Genomic DNA, 16,847 nt, shown 5'->3' on the forward strand with positions numbered 1-16,847 from the left:
GGACTACTCAAGAACGACGAAGTTATCTTATGCGTCCTCCACCAGGTGTTCTTCTCAAAGGCTTAAAGCCTGGCCAAATACTTCGTCTTAAGGTCGCCATCTACGGGCTCAAGCAGGCGGGCCGACGCTGGGCTCTCGTTCTGCGCGGCATTATGGCTGACGCCGGTCTCACACGCTCTGAACATGATCACGCCGTCTTCTTCCACCATCTGCCTGGAGATCATGTTGCAATTATCTCCTCGCACGTCGACGACCTCACCCTCATTGCGCCGGACCAGAGAGTACTGCAGCAGATGAGCAGCAAGATCGACGCACGCGTTCAGGCAATGCCACTCGAAGAGCTTCATTGGCTCTTGGGTATGGAGATCTCGAGAGATCTCGAGAAGCATACGGTTTCGTTCTCGCAAGGCGCGTATATTGATCAGATCCTCAGTCGTTACAACTTCGAGGACCTGAAGCCGCTTGCTCTCTCTATGAACCCGCACTTGCGGCTGTCCAAAGAGGACTGTCCATTGACACCGGCCGAAGTTGCAACCATGCGCCACAAGCCCTATCGCCAGGCTCTCGGCGCCCTCATGTACGCCGCAGTCGCAACTCGACCTGATATTGCATACGCAGTCTCGCAACTCGCGCGCTATGCTGCAAACCCCGGCTTGAAGCACTGGAATGCGCTTCGGCGCGTGTACGCTTATCTGAAGGGCACGTGCAATCTCGCGCTCACACTCGGCGGCGATGACACGGAGCCCTTGGTGGGCTATTCGGACGCAGACGGGATGTCAACCGAGGGCCGTCAGGCTGTCTCAGGCTACGCGTTCCTCATTGGCGGCGCAATCGCCTGGTCTTCGAAGCGCCAAGACATCGTCGCGCAGTCGACCTCAGAGGCTGAATACGTTGCGCTCTCGCATGCCGCAAAGCAAGCCCTCTGGCTGCGCAATTACCTCTGTGAGGTGTGGCGCATGCCGCTCGACCCGACCACTATTTACTCGGACAATCAGAGCGCGATCGCCCTGGCAAAGGACGACCGCTTTCACGCTCGGACGAAACATATCGACATTCGTTACCATTTTATTCGTTATCACATCGAGTCCGGCAACCTCGTCGTCACCTACTGTCCTACCGAGGACATGGTCGCTGATACCCTTACAAAGGCTCTGCCGTCTATGAAGGCCAAGCACTTTGCTTCCGCCCTCGGCCTTGCAAAGGCTTGAGGGGGAGTGTTGGATTTTGGGCTCGTGCGCTTGCACGCACATGTCTCGGGATGACTCAGATTCCTATTGGACAGTATTTTATTAGATAGTGCGTTCGTTATTTTGTTCCTGACTCACCAGTTGCTAAGGCACCTGCCGCTTTCCTTATTTACTTGCTTTTCCCTGTCGTGCATGCTCAGAGACTTCCCTTCTTCTGAGCGTGCGTATATCCTCTCATTATGGACACTGTAGGGTACTGACTGTATTGCAGTACGGACTGAGCGTCCGTTCTGCTAGGTAAATACATCTCAGAGACTTCCCTTCTTCTGAGCTACGGACTGAGGGTCCGTTCTGCTAGCCTCAAGCGCGCCCGACAGTCGAAGCCGGGCCCTGCGTGTGAGAAACTCACTGCGAAGAGTTTCTAGATCTTCCTGTCATTCAGGTGGGATAGGTACGTCGAGATTCGGGAAGGGAATATCGAATGGTTTGAGTCTGATTTCTGGTACCTGAAGTGATCCTTGTACTTCTGGTGTTTCGTCATCTACTTCAATAGAGGTAGAGGTTTCTGCTCTGCTGGGTGCTCGGCTATGTCTGCGAGATTGATCGTATGGGTGTGGTGTCTGTGGTCTGGATGGTGGTACGCTGGCAGATAGTTGAGTTGCTTGTTGGGCTTGTTCTTCTCTAAGCCTGGCTTCTTTGTTAAGCCTGTCCCTTTCTCGAATGAATTCTTCTTGTGCTGGTTCGCAGAGGACGAGTCCTTGTGGTACTTGTACTGTTCCTTGATATGCGTAGTATCAGTTGGGGCAGAGTTGTTGAAAACAACGTCTCCAATGTCCTTCGTCGTATCAATGGTAGTTGTGCCTATTTTCAGGCCTAAGGTTATGTCTGTGTGCTGCTGTGGCGCAGTCATTCACCCCAGTTGCTTGTGGAGTAGTCGTCTTGACTATTCTTCGTGGCGTAGACCTGTCTTAGGTCCGCCTTGTTGAGAAGCTTTCAGCTAATGTTATGACAGAGGTTTCTTAGCAAGCCTGAGGCTTGTCTGATCGCCTTATCCGCAGATGAGGTTAGAGCAGAATAAAGAAACATGAATTTACGAAAGAGCTGAAAGCTGAAGTTCTACTGTACATGCGCGGGGTATATATACTACTGCTCATCCTAACCTAAGGACTAGTCTACTAGTCAAAGGGACTGCGGGTGAGTCAGTGGAGCTGTGCTCTATGAGTCGACGAAGGCTGTACTACTAAACTAGAGTCAGAGACGAAAAAGGAAATGATATCCCACGCCACCATGCCCATCATAACAGAGATATGATGGATGATCAGCGAAAACGTACGTGAACAATAGAGCACTCTCAATAATAATAGCTATAACTCTCTGTAACGTATGTGGTCAGCTCATGTATGACGGATCGGGAGGGGGACGAGCTATACACACCGAGGCTACCGCAGAGCGCAAGTATGTCATTTGAACGCACTTCACTTCCCGATGTGTGCTCCAGATCTTGTACGATAAAAATGCTGTAGGCCGGTGAATTGGTTCTAAAAGGACTCTCGCCAAGAACACGTACTTGAGCAATATACATTAGTGCTTATCCCGCACCAATGTTAAATGTCTGCTTGTATAAAAGCCAGGTCGGTGAGACGTACGCAACAGTGCATGCAATAGCAGGAATACCCCAAGGCTCTGCATGTCCATTAGCGACTAATAGTATGCTGTCATATGTCTCAAAGAACTGTACCAAAGAGGGAATTGAAGTAGTTTACACTTGGGACCGTCTTATGTTCGAGATAGGTGAAGATCGCTCCACAGACTGAAGCCTCAAACACTGGTAAGTCCACAGACAAAAGACGAACTGAGAAGCCGTACCTATGCTGGCGAGATACGTGCAAATGGGTAGTATCACGATTGGCCACCTGCGTTGCCACACGATCCAGAGTCGATAAACCTGCACGTCGAAATCAGAGCATTGCGGGAGCCTGCCGAAAACAGAGAAGGGGCATACCACTATGAAGTCAGCTATGGATATCTCAACCAATTATAAAGCTAAAATGATAATCTGCGGACTGCTATTTTCGGATGATGTGAAGTATGTCAGGGGCCCGTTGGGGTCGCTGCCATGGCCGATGAAACCGTTGAAGGTAGTGATAGTTCGAGAAACGAATTGCTAATATTATCAATTAGCTCAGAGGGGGTTCAGACGGTCCTACACTGGCAGTACTTACAGCAGTGATGGTGGCGAAGAGAAAAATATTAGCGGCAGTTATCAAGAGCATTGGTGTGTTCATTTTGGAGCCTCTGGGCCGCTTTCGGTCTCTGCTGCCTACTAGGAAATACATTGACAAAACAAAGAACACAGAATACACGCCTAAGTATATGATGCACTTAGTATTCAATCTACTCTTGAGATGAGTCGCTAACATACCATAGAAAAGTGACTCTAGCACTGTCCCAAGAAGGGCAGCGGTGTGAGGCAAGATTTGGGCCATTGTCGAGAGCGAACACTTCAGTGAGAGGATAAGAGCGCCAAGCCTCCACCGCATTGTCTTATCAGCTACGAATATATCCTGATATTGGCATCAGTGATTTCCATCTATCCGGGAACGAATGAATGAACAAGACCCTTATGCTGAGATGAACATCAATGATACCACAGAAGATATTGACGACACCAACATCAACGTTGAACGTCAAACTGTCAGGTCTGAGATCGCAGGTTTACGCAGCTGAAAACCACATGGACTCGCCGAGATACCCTTGTCTCAGCTCTCACTGACAATGGCATGAGACCCGCACCCCCGTGAGGCTTGGCTCAACCCTGCCGGAAGATGGAAAGCGAAGCATATACGTACCAGGCTTACGAGCAGAGGATGAAAGCACCATCCACGCCGTAGTGTGGTCAAACGGTAGACTGTCAACCAGTAGCTCCATACAAGAGACACGAGGTGCACGTGCTATCAACGGTACTAGTAGTCGTCATCGACCGCCTGCATAGTTCCGCCAAACTGATGCATGTGAAAGTTGTGAGGGACTAGCTGAGCGAGAGTTAGCGTGTCGTCAAAGCCATGCAAATATCAAGGAAAGCGTGAAAACACCTGAGGACGCTTCACACGAGCCTCGTATGGAACACAAGGATATCCCGTTCGATCGCACCTTCTTCTCATCGATCGACTCAAGTATCAGCTCGGAGACTCCAACTCAAAGACCGCCGAGGTGGCGTACCGAACCGATCTGTGCGATGCACGCCACAATTTCCGATGAGTTTATTTGGTGGTGCTATAGATCCGATCGCGACTCCGATGGGCTCGTACTATTAGCCTACGGCTGAGAGGCGGACATCTTGATTATAAGGGCGTACATTTTAACCTATTTATGCTACTTCGGTCACGGCTGTCCCTTTCTATCGATATCAGCCGAACTTACGATGGGAGCAGAGCGCGAGGACTGTAGTGGAGGAAGGTAAATGGAGGATAGCGCTGGTCTGCCAGTCCTGAAGGCCCCATTAAGGCCGAAACGAACAATAATGAGGCAATGGGAAATGCCAATGAGTGGAACAGCCTTTCGATGATTTAGCGGAGTATTTATAGGATAGAATGCCGGATACGCACAACGCCCATGCAGGTGAACAATGCGAACGAATGAGCAAAATAAGCGGGCATAACTGTCGCACTTGAGACGCTACACGAATTATCATATCATTGAATCTGTGACCGTAGATGTGAACAGTAGGAGCGTACGTGAACAGTAGAGCGCTCTCAATGATTATAGTTGCGACCCTCTGAAAAAAAAAAAACTTCGTCAGTTAGAGAACTTGGTTGACCGAGTGATGCGCACCGAGGTCACTGTAGTACGCAGGTACGTCGTTTGAGCGCGTCTAACTTCTCGTTGCGTCCTCAAGACTCTATACGCTAATAGCCCTACTGCCAAGTGAGTGGATATCGGTTCGAAATCAAGTAGTAAGACCCACCCGAGCAGTATATATTCGTGCTAGTTCCATGTCAGCGTCGAATGTACTTCCTCGGAAGCGTCAATCGAGACGTACACAGCAGAAGATGTCATACAGGAGGCGACCCAAGGTGCTGTGCATTTGTCAGTCACGATATCAATTTGCTTGTCTATCGCTATGAACCATACCACAGGGGGACTCGAAGAAGTTTTCACTCGGGATCAACTCTTGCAAGCGATAAACAAAGACCACTCCGCTGACTGAAATGCTGATGAGTCTAGCGTGAGTTAAATACGGGTCAACGCGACGTACTCAGGGTGCCGAGGAGCGTGCAGGCAGGTAATGCCACAATCAACCACTTACGTTCCCACACTATCCACAGTCGGTACACCTGTGCTCAGACACGAAACTATTACAAAAGGTCGTCAACATACGGAAGATACATACCATTACAAAGTTGGCTACGACTGTTTCGACTACGCCTAGAGACATGGCAGCAGCAGTCGTGCCGTCAATTAACGAGCTGAAGTATAGAAGTGGCCCGTCGGGCTCATTGCCGTGATCGATGAAACCTGCGAAGCTCCGAATAGTGATTATAATCCACTCCTAGCGTTCTATGTGAGCTCCAGAAAGGTACAGACACTATTGTGGCGCTTACAGCAGAGATGGTGACAAACAGGAGAATATTTCCGGAAGTAATCAGGAGCATCGAGTTGCTCATCCCGGTGTCTCTGCGCTTCCGTCCTCCGTCTCCCACTAGGAAATACATGGAGAGAATGAACAGCACAATATACATGCCTAAGCATATCCTGTGTTTAGCATCCGCCCGGCTGCGAGGAGGGCCACTGACGAACCATAAATCAGAGTCTCCAACACTAGTCCGAGAAGGTAGCCGGTAGTGGGGAGGATTTGAGCCATTGTCGGGCGTCGTAGCCCGCTGCGACCTCGCCCGTTGCGACCTCTTATACGCTACAGGATGCCTTGACGCTAGTGTCTCCACGGCTCGGCCTGTTGGCTGCTAGCCGGCCGCGCCAAGCTGCTGTTCAGTCGGGCGGTGACCATTATCGGCTTAGCCCTTGGGCCACGATTGACAACGGCTATAGACCCACCCGCGTCCAAATTGCGCGCCATATACTACTACCTGACACGAAGATTAATGAGATCGATGGTTGACAGGAGATCGTAGTACTTACTTGCACCATGGTGCACCCGCAGTCAGTTTTCCTTTGGGCACGCCTTCAAGGGACACCGGCCATGTCGACCAGCTTGATCATAAGGACGTGGGCTATGCCAACTAGTATAGCCACCTGACAAGCATCAAATTCTGTCAACTGTTAGCCTTATACGGAGAGCAGACATATGTTCACTAAGCCGATGCCCGCGTAGCTCGCACAAGACTGCCGGGGCGGAGTGGGCGACGACGAGAATTAGGTTTAAGATACAGCCTCACTGTCGAGCGCAGAAAAGATTAGAAAACGGGGATGGCATATATGTGCCAAGCTATGCCCTCGATAAGAGTGGGGAGGACCCTCTGCTGAGGGAGGCGTGTGCTTTGTCGAATGGCCAGATATCCTGAGTCCGAAGAGGTCTTAACCTAACAGACTGATGCGCTGACAGCCTACAAGGTCCGGGCACGTTTTCACATAACTAGATCTCCCATGAGACATATCCTAAGCATAAGAATAATCGCCTATAGTCCAAAGTAGAAATGGCGGTTAGCTCACCCGTGCAAGAGATGCTCGTATTTCTCAACTCTTTGGCGACATCCCGCCCAAATGCTTCGCGATCTGTTACGGTAGTCTCAAAGCAAGATCACCTGCTATATCTAGTCGGTTGTAACATCACCGTAAATAATTGGCCCAGTACAAACGAGGGGAAACGACGTACCGGAGCAGGACCGAAAGAATCCGTTGCCTAACGCGTTGAATCCAATCTTCGAATGCTCAGGGGACACTACGAGAAGTCTGCCCAAGCCACTCAGACAGTTCCACCAAGGTATTTTGGACGTCGCGCATGTGCTCTAGGACGCACACAGATCGGAAGTCATGGGTTGCGTGAGCGCATTCGTGCCGTCTACTCACAGTAGCTTCCGCAAGGACGTAGTCTTGACTGCGACAGTAAATAGTTGTGGTGAGTGGTCTCGTGCGCTCGGACCTGCCTCGGGGTATTCCGAAGCGATAATGCTGTATTAATGGCCTCAGTCGACCATAGAGTCAAGTACGACAAGAGGATCAAGTATAAAGAGGGTGATGTGCTTCCGTCTGGGGTATCGTCGCAGCATGAGGATCGATGTCATCTATCCCGGTATTGTCCGGTCTGTATGTCATGTCGATAGTCAGTACTGGCTTGGCGACAGCATTTAAATGCGGGGATTGCAGTGGAGAAAGCTGTATGGAGGACAGTGCAAGCCTGTCGGTCTTGAAGGCACCACGGAAGCCGAAAAGAACGATGACGAGGCAGTAAGCAAGACCAACGAGTGGGGCGGCCTTCCGATGAGGTGAGCGCAAATTGAGATACAGCACCAAGAACGTACAACGCTTGTGCAGATAAATACCGCATACGAACGAGCGAAGCGTGTGATCATGATTATCACACTCGCCGTGCTGGCATGCATTGCATTACGAACTTGCGACCGTTGACATAAACTGTAAAGACGTACGTAAAAAGCAAAGCGCTCTCGATAACAACAGCCACGACTCTCTGTAATATGTTCATTTAGCCTAAGAACCCAGGGGACTACAATGAACATACCGAAGCCACCGTAGAGCATAAGTGAATCGTTTGGACGCGCCTCGCTGCTTGATTTGTACTTCAAACTTTGTAGGATAATAACGCTGCAATCGAGTGAGCTTCTTCTAATCGAACTTGAGCAGTATATGTTCGTACTAGTACCACGTCAACATGAAATGCATATATGTAGAGGCAAGATGACAGGACGTACGTAGCATTGCACGCCAGAGTAGAGGCGATCCAAGGTGCTATGCATCCGCCGGCCACCGTTGAGTTGCCTGTTGCGGTGCATTGTATAAAACCACACCACAGGAGGAGTTGACGAGGGAGACTTCATCTGTGGTCAACCCGTGCATGCGGTAGACAAGGATCGCTCCACAGACTGAAATCCCAATGAATTTGAGAACAATGGATGCACTGGGCTGACATACCCAAAGCGGTAAAATATGTGCAGGCAGGAAGCGTCACAGTCATCCACTTGCGTTGCCACACTATCCAATGTCGATACACCTGTATGTACAGGTGTAGAGATAAACTTATTGCAGGAGCTGGTTAGCACGGAGGAACTCACCATGATGAAGTCAGCTACAGCCGTTTCGACCATGTATAGAGCCAAGGTAGCGACAGCCAGACCGTCGAATATGGATATCAAGTACAGAAAGGGTCCGTTAGGCTCACTACCGTGACCGATGAAGCCTATGAAGCCCTGGATCTCTACGAGGATCCATTGCTAATATATGTGTCACTCCGGATAATACGCAAACGCGTCACCAATACTCACAGCGGTGATGGTAGCAAACAGAAGGATATTGCCAATGATAATCAAAATCATCGACCCGTTCATCCCTGCGCCACTACGTTTACGGTCCCGGTCACCTGCCAGGAAGTACATCGACAGGACGAATAACACGATGTACACGCCTAGGCATATCCTGTACTCAGCATTCGCCCGACTTCAAAGCAGAGTTATTGACGCGGACGCACCATAAAGCAGTGCCTGTAACACCATTTCTAGAAGCTGAGCGGTGGTGGATAGGATTTGAGCCATTGTCGAGGGCAAGAGGCCTGTGCTATAAAATGGAAGCATTGTATTCCGCCTAGCTGTCTCATATATCATGATGCTCAGACTGCTGATTCCTGTCCTTCTCACGAAAACAGTTTGGCTTCTGCGCGCATTCATCAAAATGATACCGCAGAAGGTGTCTAATGCTCGGCTCTCAGAGTAGATCACAGAACTGCGCAGCTGAAGATCAGGTTGATTCATTGAATCCGCACTTGTCTGACCCTTCGACGACTTTCTTCGGAAATGGTAAGACTCATGTCACTTCCTGAGGCTCGGTTCAGTCTACTTCGCAGGCAGAGTGAGGGTTCTGTACGTACCAGACTTATATGCTGAAAATAGCCTCCGAATGCGCTGCTCATACCGGGGACTATTGCCATCAGACAGTTGGCTATACCAATCAATGGTGCCATCTAAGAAGCATCAAGCATGAGCTGTTGTTAGCCATTGGTATATTGACGTTGCACAAGGGACCGATACGGGCCCACTAAGCCGACGCATTTGAAACTTCAGGAGGACTGGACGAAGTACGGGACGTTAATCATCTTGTCATCAAAGAACCTCTGATATGTGGAAGAATAAGTACGCGTGCGGGGCTGCACACTCGATGTGAGCGACCACAAAATGCCGGGAATGACGGCTTGTCGTCAAGAGACCGGGCACGTAGAGTTTGGAAGTCTCGCCCTCGCAGTCGAACTCCCACGCCATTTCATCGCCCATCGTAGCGCAGTATTGCCCAAAACTTCCACGAGAGATGCTCTGATCATGATTATGATCCAAAAAGCACAAGGCGCAGACAGTGGTACACTCACCTACACAGTCCCGGATATTTCTACTTTTCGATCTATCAGCAATACGTCGCTTTATATATTATGGTCATACCATGTTGCTTGCAAGAGCATCGAGGCAGAATTAGCTGCGAGTCAACCAGTCGAGACCTAATAAGCTAACAGCACGCTGCGAAGGACAGAAGCGATGCACCAAGCTGGAGATAGCAGGCTGAGGCGCAGACGGCCATGAAAGAGCCATGCTGTCCACTGCTAGCCATCGTGACACTCACATGCCCTTATTCCCCTCCCGCTGCGCTCCTTGCGTCCGCTGTGCTCGGCGCGGGTCCCGGGGGGGACCAGAAAAACCGGAGAGTACAGTCTAATCTCACAACCTCTCCCTGCGCGGCGGGATACATTCCCACAAGTAGGGTCGGCGGGTTCGTGCTGTAAATCGAGCAGCCTCTTCTTGAAGATGGCGGATGTGTTAATGAGCGTAAATTTCTGAAGGACTCGGCTGTTGTGGTTCTCGTCGCCGCCGTGCGACAGGTTGACCATTTCGGGAAGCACGGGGCGCGGGACCGTATTTGGCAACTCAAGTAATCAACAGTCGGGCGGCGGGCGAGCGTCAGGTTTGGCCCATCGCACCGGTCACCTTTCCAGCAGTTCGTATGGCATATAATATTTCTTAAAAATATGTCCATAATAAGCCACTACACTACAGAATTAGGTAAAATTATGCGGGTGGGTCTGGGGATGGTGCAGTGCATTCGTCCGAGGCGTCTTCGCGACAGCTTCGATAGTAGCGTCCTTGATGGCCACTGGCTCCATGACGGCGATGCGACTGGCATTTGAGCGCGAAAATTCCGATCGGCGAAGATCTAAGGTGTGCAGCATTGGTCTGTCGGCTTCGAAGGTCCCGCCCAGGCCGAAACGGACAATCCGGATTAAACAGAAGGCAAGGCCAGTGAGTGGGGTCGCCTTGCGAACAGGTTAGCTCAAGCCGCACTGGACCATCAAAGGCGTACAATATCCATGCAGGTAAACATCGCGAACGAGTGGCTAAAGTAGGTAATGATGACGGTTGCGTTTGATGCGCTAGCGCGGACCGGAATATCATTAGCTTGCGACAGCAGATATAAAACTCGTGGACGCACGTGAATAGTAAAGCGCCCTCGATGACAATAGCCACAATTCTCTGTGGTGCGCCTAGTCAGTTTGAGAACGGCAGGAAGCAGCATACATACCGAAGTTGTTGTAGAGTGCGGGTATGTCGTCTGAGCGCGTCTCACTGCTCGTTGTGTGCTCCAGATTTTGTAGGATATCAACGCTGCGAGCCAGTGAGCTGTCGCTTAGCCGTTCTATAACAAGAGGATGCACCTGAACAGTATCCACTCGTACTAGCGTACTACGTCAACGCTGTCTGCATAACTGCGGACGTGTTGAATGAATGAGACTTACGCAATGGTGCAGGTCAGAGTAGACGCAAACCAAGGTGCTGTGAGTCCGTTAATCGCTTTTCGATTGTCTGCCGTGCAGCATAATAAACCACACACTACCACTGGAGAGCTCGAAAAGGTTTTCGTTCGGAGTCAGCCTGTGCACCTGGTAGACAGACATCGCTCCGCAGACTGAAACGCTGGTGAAATCCTGGACAAAAGGTGGGTTGACTAGGCGTACCTACGCTGGCAAAGTATGTGCAAATAGGTAGCGCGGCAATTAGCCACTTGCGATGCCACACCAACCAGAGTCGATATACCTAGTACGTGCAGACATGAAATCGTTGCAGGAGCCTGTAGAAATGGAAGGTATACCATCCTATAGTTAGCCAATACGGCTGTTTCGACTAAGTATAGCGCCAGGCGTGCGACATTCAGACCATTGGTCGGCAATGACAGATACAGAAGCGGCCCGTTAGGTTCCCTGCTGCGACCGATGAAGGCGATGAAGGTTCGGATAATTTCGATGATCCATTGCTAAATTCTCACGTCAGTCCAGGTCGGGTTCACGCGCTCGTGCGACGCTCACCGCAGTAGCAGTAAAAAATAGAAGGATATTGACAATAATGACTGTGAGCGTCGACTTGCTCGTCGTGGCACCTCTTCGCTTCCGGCTTTTGCCTACTAGGAAATATAGAACGACGAGCACGACATACGCGCCTAAACACAGCTTCAAGTGCTCAACGTTCACACAGGTCAGAGAGCGATAAACGCACCATAGAACAACGTTCCTAATATTAGTCCGAGAAGTTCAGCGACGGCAGGCGAGATTTGGGCCATCGTCGGGGGCAAGAAACTCGTCGCCGACGACGGGCGCGTCGTACTCGGCCGCACCGCCTTATACACCCGAGATCAATGATTACTATATCCTACTTAGGAATAAGGTTCTGAAATACGTCGCGTACCGTGAATGGTGTCTACGACAACAGATTACTATTGATTTATTGTTTAACTGTCCACGTCACTGTCAGCCCAAGGAGACCGCAGGACTGCACGGCTGATACCCTGGCTGGTTCGCTGTGCCGTACTTGCCTCAGTTCCCATCGAGCGTCTTTGGTAACGATATGAGGCTCGTGGTTTCGCGATACTGGGTTCGGAAGACAGTGAGGAAGCGCCATATGTATCCGGGAGACGAGAGCTGCAATACTAAGCCCAATTAACATATGTGAGAACATCCAACCTACACCGCGGTATGCTCGCTATCTGGTTTCCCATCCAAGCACGGCTCTCCCATATCATGTGTCTGCGTTACCCCGCCGGTAGAGAATGTTTTTATAGCATAGCTCTCCTCTGCTGTGCTGTGCGATGTACTGTTCCCAGCATTCTCAGTTTGTGGAGAGAATCGGACCGACGATATAGGGGCAGTGTTTCTGAAAGCGCCGTCCATGCCGTAGCGCACAATGATGAGGCAGTAGGAGATGCCAACCAGCGGAGCCATCTAAAAGGCATCGGATCTTGTTAGCTGCCGGCCGTGTGCGGGAGAAGGCTCAGACGCACCAAGCTGATACAGGTGAAACTTGCAAAAGACTGGGCGAAGTAGGCGATCACGATGATCAAGCTTGCAACACTGTCGCGTCCTCAGAACCACGGAGATATCAGGAAATATTGGTAGATCTTACGAGTATAGGGCTGCGCTCTCAATGAGTGTGGCAAGGATCCGCTAGAAGACGATGGTTTATTCCAGGGCTGAACATGTTGGGCTTAGATAAACTCTTACCCTCGCAGTTGACGGCTTATAGCCGCCTGACAGCGCACGCTGGACCGCGCGCTGACTTGACCAAATCTTCCACGAGAGGAGTCCTAAATATTGCAGGAGCTGTTCAGTGAGGTCCAGCCGTGGACGACAGTATGCTGACCTGTGCAGTAAAAATTTGTACTTTTCGGTCGGTCAATGTTACGTCGCTGTGGAAGTTTCGTCATCCGTGCTTACAACAACGTCAGAGCAAGACCAGCTGCTACCCAGTTGGCTATGGCATTGTTAGCGAATAGCACAGTATGAACGAGGAGCAGCGGCGCACCGGAACTGGACCGAAAGAAGTTAACGCCTGGGGGCAGACGACTAATTTCATAGGTGTACATGCATCCACACACTTGGAGGAATGTGAGCAGGCATTAAGGCACGACATGGCGGCACGTACCAACCAAGCCCACCCAGGTCAAGACAGGTGCAGCTGCAATACGCCAATCACGCCCCCACACAATCCACAGCCGGGCTATCTTGGACACTATCAATATACTCAGAACGTCTGCTACGGAAGAGCGGACATACCAGAATTAAATCGGACACGAAGACTTCTACCACATACAGGGATAACCTTGCGATACTAAGTGGTGCTCTGAGGTCAGACAGATACAGCAACGGCCCGTTCGGCGTGTCCGCATGATTGATAAAGGCCGTCCATACACGGACGACTTGAATGATCCATTGCTACCGAACTACATGAGCTTGGAGCTTGATCGAAAGACCGACAAGGACTGACCGGAGTGGCAGTGAGGAGGAGGGCGATGCCGCCTAACAAGACCGCCTTGTTTGGCGACTTCCGCCCGCGACGCTTTGTATCGAAATTCCCGCCATACAGGAAGTACAGCGAAGCGACGTACAAGATGAGGTATGCCCCTGATCGCAGCATGAGAATTTGAGAGAACGGAACATGCCCGAATATTCTGGCTCACCGTACAAAAGGGTCTGTAGAATGAGCCCGAGCAGCTCTCCTGCAGGAGGTAGGATGGAAGCCATTGACAGCCGTGGCCCGCGACCAGCCAGGGACATCCCTTAAATAAACCCTGCACTGGTGCGCTTGACGCTGGGCGGCAGTCTTCCGCAAATCAGAACTGTACGTTACACCGATACTCGCTAGTTTCCGCGGCGTCTGCGAAGAAACGCTCAGTACTCGATAATCTGTGGTGATCCCGACACGAGGCCACTAGAACCAATGCATCCCGCACGAGGAGCTGTATGGCCGCTGACATGGACGCCACTGCAACATGTCCACTCCAGTGTCTCTTTCTTGCGCAGCCCGTAGCAACTGTTAGATACTCACAGTCTAGAATATTGGAGGTCGGGCCATCTTCACTACGCGATCATTGCCGCCTAACAGCAATTACGAGTAGAGATCGCAGTTCAACGCGCGGTGTGACCAAGGATCAGTGGTGAAAGCCCTCATTGCATATAGGTCCACGTGCAAAGGAGACAAAAACCCGCCCGAGGCACGGGAGAAGCTCCGCAGGAGCGTCAGCGGTACGGCAGAGGCTCAGAACTTTGGCGCATCTTTGCGAGCACAGCTCGAGACAGCTTCTCTCGGTGGACAGGACACACAACCCTGTGCGCTGTCCTCGAGCTCGGAAGATCAGCACGTTGTTTAAACGAGCCGCCGCACAGCTGACAAGGTACATCAATATCTGAACATCTACACAGATGGGATGTAACCTCAGCTGTGGGTTACCAGGGACAGGCTCTGCATGCGAGGATTCGGTATCCGGCTCAGTTCCGAACCGGAGCTGGCGGCTATGCATAGTAAGGCGGGCGGGTCGCCCTTCCGAGCCACGGAGGAACATGCTCTGACGGAGCGTCAAGATGTGTATACTGTACGATGTACACGCTGGAGGTGCGCACCATACTCAATCTGGCATAAAGTTTCATGCTGAGTCGGAGGAAAAAAAGTCTCCGCATGGTCGTCCCCGCGTCAGAGCGGAAGCCACACACGCTTCCAAAGCAGCTTCACTGTTCCGTGCAGGCCGAAGCCAGTTACGAAGAAGGGTACCGATTCCACATGTAGCGTAAGATACAAATGTTCATCCGAAGTTCTGTTATACTTAGCGGCGCAAACTCTACGCTTCTTGAACATAGTTGCCTTCCGGGTCGGTCAGCAACCGCCGCCGGCGCAACGTATATTTTAGGGTGTGTACGTACCAGGAAAGACACCTTGCCGTCCCCTAAGCCGACCAGTCCACCAGTCCTCCGCGCTCCCAGTCCGCTCTACAACCTCGATCCTATCGCCAGTCTTGAAATCGAGATCGCCGTCGGCCTGTGCTTCAAAATCGTACAATGCAACCACGTATTGCTTCTCGGGCTCTGCGGCTTTGGGCTTGGGCTTAAGTGGTGGGGGTGGAGGCGGTGCTTTCTTCGTTGCCGTGAAGCTCGCGCCCGTGGGACCAGGAGTGTATGGTGGGGGCGCAGTAGAAGGGAACGACGAATGTGGAGGAGGTGGAGGAGACTTCTTCTCGTATGAAGAGGCACCGCGAACCGGCGGCGCTAAGCGCGAATTGGTCGAGGAAGTCGTGGCAGAAGAGGCAGCGCGGTTGAGGTTCGGCGTGCCGCTACCAGACTCCACACGACGTTGCTGAACGAGTTTCGCTATAGACGTAGAACAATTGGCGTTCGAGCAATACGTATAGTAGGAGTAGCTTACATGTGCTGGTAAACCTCTTAGTGACGTTGAGCTCTTCTATGCGAGACCAGGCGTCGGTGCGCTTAGCCTCATAGTCTATGGCAACCTGGGCAGGAGGGACAGAGACATCGTACTGAGCGCTCTCAGCATAGCCGTTCAACTTCTCCAGTAGTAGGTAGAATATGTTTAGCCTAGATCGTCCAAGAGTGAGTGGCGCTGCGGTCTTCGTTCAGCTCAATGACGATACGTACTGCATGTAGAAGAAGGAATGAAACAATGGGTCAATGTATTGCGTGGCCATCTGCATGAATCTCGGCAGATCGGTCTTGAGGGCGGTGTTGATATAGTCATACTCGTTCGATGCGATTTCAAAGTCTTGTTCCAGCTACGGAAACATGTCATTGAGAGCGAGGTAACGAAGGCGAGGAGAAAAGGCGGACCTTGAATAAATTCTTCTCGTCATTCAAGGATTTCTCCTTCTTGTCCCTCAGCTTCGTGAGAGAGTTGTTGTAGCGATCGTAGTCCGTCAGCTAACGTAGTCGCCCCATTAGCTGGCCGCCACACTCTATGTAAGCGCACGCACCTTGTGCTCACGCTTGGTGATGCTCTTTCGAACCAGCTTCATGACGCCCTGCAGTTCTTTCACCGGTCCCATGACTCTGCTTTGGATAAGCTCTAGCTCAGGCACGACCGCGCTCTTCAGCTCATCCATGAGGCTCTCGTATTGGTCGACGTTCTTGACCGTGTGCTCCGCCTCAGGGAACTTGCGCAAGATATCATATTCTCCGTTGAGCGGACGGAATAGCGTAGCGAAGTGATTGGAGAATCCGGCTCCCGACGAGAATAGGTTCGTCACCGCGTCGTCGAAAGCTTTAGTATCCTTTAGGAGCTTTTCCGCTGCGGACTCGAGAGTAGAGAACCTGCGATTATAGTCGTCGAATTCGGGATCATTCGACTCTGCAAGTCACGAGAAAGACAGGTGGGTATAGATGGACATTCGCCGGCGCACGGCTTTCAGAGCATAGGACGTACTCTTCGACAGGCCGACCTTGCTCGTTATCATGTGCGGCGTCCTAAATCCCACCACGATCTATAGCAGCTCGAGAGCGGATGACCGATGTGCTGCTCACCGTGCGAACGCCTTGCCGATGCCTTTCATCCTTGAAATATTAGTATTACAGTACTATGTACGCGACCAGGAACGACGATGGGGGATTTACGGAGGAGAGCTGCGAGAGCAGGAGTCGAGTATCGGCTGTGCGACCGGCATGGC

General features: G+C 51.3%; 5 protein-coding genes across 5 annotated transcripts; all 5 read right to left on the bottom strand.

The window, feature by feature from the left end:
- Positions 1–5,171: 5,171 nt before the first annotated feature.
- PHACADRAFT_189490 (uncharacterized protein) lies at positions 5,172–6,048 on the bottom strand (the record flags this gene model as incomplete). Its single annotated transcript, XM_007389758.1, has 6 exons — positions 5,172–5,263; positions 5,319–5,390; positions 5,443–5,521; positions 5,578–5,736; positions 5,789–5,928; positions 5,985–6,048. The coding sequence occupies 6 exons, from the start codon at positions 6,046–6,048 to the stop codon at positions 5,172–5,174; spliced, it is 606 nt and encodes a 201-aa protein (XP_007389820.1).
- A 2,060-nt stretch (positions 6,049–8,108) lies between these two features.
- PHACADRAFT_203571 (uncharacterized protein) lies at positions 8,109–8,908 on the bottom strand (the record flags this gene model as incomplete). Its single annotated transcript, XM_007389759.1, has 5 exons — positions 8,109–8,242; positions 8,292–8,370; positions 8,432–8,590; positions 8,642–8,781; positions 8,845–8,908. The coding sequence occupies 5 exons, from the start codon at positions 8,906–8,908 to the stop codon at positions 8,109–8,111; spliced, it is 576 nt and encodes a 191-aa protein (XP_007389821.1).
- Positions 8,909–10,355: 1,447 nt separating this feature from the next.
- Positions 10,356–12,013, bottom strand: PHACADRAFT_167724 (uncharacterized protein). Its single transcript, XM_007389760.1, has 10 exons — positions 11,716–12,013; positions 11,502–11,663; positions 11,368–11,446; positions 11,247–11,318; positions 11,149–11,185; positions 11,068–11,087; positions 10,935–11,017; positions 10,845–10,885; positions 10,716–10,785; positions 10,356–10,668 (listed from the first exon to the last, which is right to left on the bottom strand). Exons 2-10 carry the CDS (start codon positions 11,502–11,504, stop codon positions 10,414–10,416), a joined length of 660 nt encoding a protein of 219 aa, XP_007389822.1. The 5' UTR covers positions 11,505–11,663; positions 11,716–12,013; the 3' UTR covers positions 10,356–10,413.
- Positions 12,014–12,188: 175 nt separating this feature from the next.
- PHACADRAFT_203573 (uncharacterized protein) lies at positions 12,189–14,587 on the bottom strand. Its single transcript, XM_007389761.1, has 12 exons — positions 14,228–14,587; positions 13,860–14,056; positions 13,667–13,803; positions 13,456–13,614; positions 13,325–13,403; positions 13,205–13,276; positions 13,117–13,153; positions 13,043–13,062; positions 12,904–12,986; positions 12,806–12,846; positions 12,684–12,753; positions 12,189–12,624 (listed from the first exon to the last, which is right to left on the bottom strand). Exons 2-12 carry the CDS (start codon positions 13,954–13,956, stop codon positions 12,367–12,369), a joined length of 1,053 nt encoding a protein of 350 aa, XP_007389823.1. The 5' UTR covers positions 13,957–14,056; positions 14,228–14,587; the 3' UTR covers positions 12,189–12,366.
- A 349-nt stretch (positions 14,588–14,936) lies between these two features.
- Positions 14,937–16,779, bottom strand: PHACADRAFT_246220 (uncharacterized protein). The gene is made up of 8 exons (XM_007389762.1): positions 16,705–16,779; positions 16,607–16,647; positions 16,158–16,531; positions 16,015–16,104; positions 15,826–15,959; positions 15,596–15,765; positions 15,097–15,540; positions 14,937–15,037 (listed from the first exon to the last, which is right to left on the bottom strand). Exons 1-8 carry the CDS (start codon positions 16,731–16,733, stop codon positions 15,015–15,017), a joined length of 1,305 nt encoding a protein of 434 aa, XP_007389824.1. The 5' UTR covers positions 16,734–16,779; the 3' UTR covers positions 14,937–15,014.
- Between the last annotated feature and the right edge of the window lie 68 nt (positions 16,780–16,847).

This window comes from Phanerochaete carnosa (genome assembly GCF_000300595.1).
Source record: "Phanerochaete carnosa HHB-10118-sp unplaced genomic scaffold PHACAscaffold_1, whole genome shotgun sequence".
NCBI lineage: Eukaryota > Fungi > Basidiomycota > Agaricomycetes > Polyporales > Phanerochaetaceae > Phanerochaete > Phanerochaete carnosa.

Excerpts from the sequence above, each read along its gene's own strand:
- PHACADRAFT_167724 (XM_007389760.1), bottom strand. Across the intron at positions 11,319-11,367 it reads CACATACTTTGCCAGCGTAG|TCTGCGGAGCGATGTCTGTC; the intron begins GTACGCCTAGTC and ends CCAGCGTTTCAG. Across the intron at positions 11,088-11,148 it reads ACTCTGACCTGCACCATTGC|TACGAGTGGATACTGTTCAG; the intron begins GTAAGTCTCATT and ends GTAGTACGCTAG.
- PHACADRAFT_246220 (XM_007389762.1), bottom strand. The coding sequence starts at position 16,733 with ATGAAAGGCATCGGCAAGGCGTTCGCACG. Across the intron at positions 15,766-15,825 it reads CATTCCTTCTTCTACATGCA|GCTAAACATATTCTACCTAC; the intron begins GTACGTATCGTC and ends TGGACGATCTAG. Across the intron at positions 15,038-15,096 it reads ACGGCAAGGTGTCTTTCCTG|GCAACTATGTTCAAGAAGCG; the intron begins GTACGTACACAC and ends CCGACCCGGAAG.
- PHACADRAFT_203573 (XM_007389761.1), bottom strand. The coding sequence starts at position 13,956 with ATGTCCCTGGCTGGTCGCGGGCCACGGCTGTCAATGGCTTCCATCCTA. Across the intron at positions 13,615-13,666 it reads TCCTCCTCACTGCCACTCCG|CAATGGATCATTCAAGTCGT; the intron begins GTCAGTCCTTGT and ends GTAGTTCGGTAG. Across the intron at positions 13,404-13,455 it reads TCGTGTCCGATTTAATTCTG|ATAGCCCGGCTGTGGATTGT; the intron begins GTATGTCCGCTC and ends ATAGTGTCCAAG.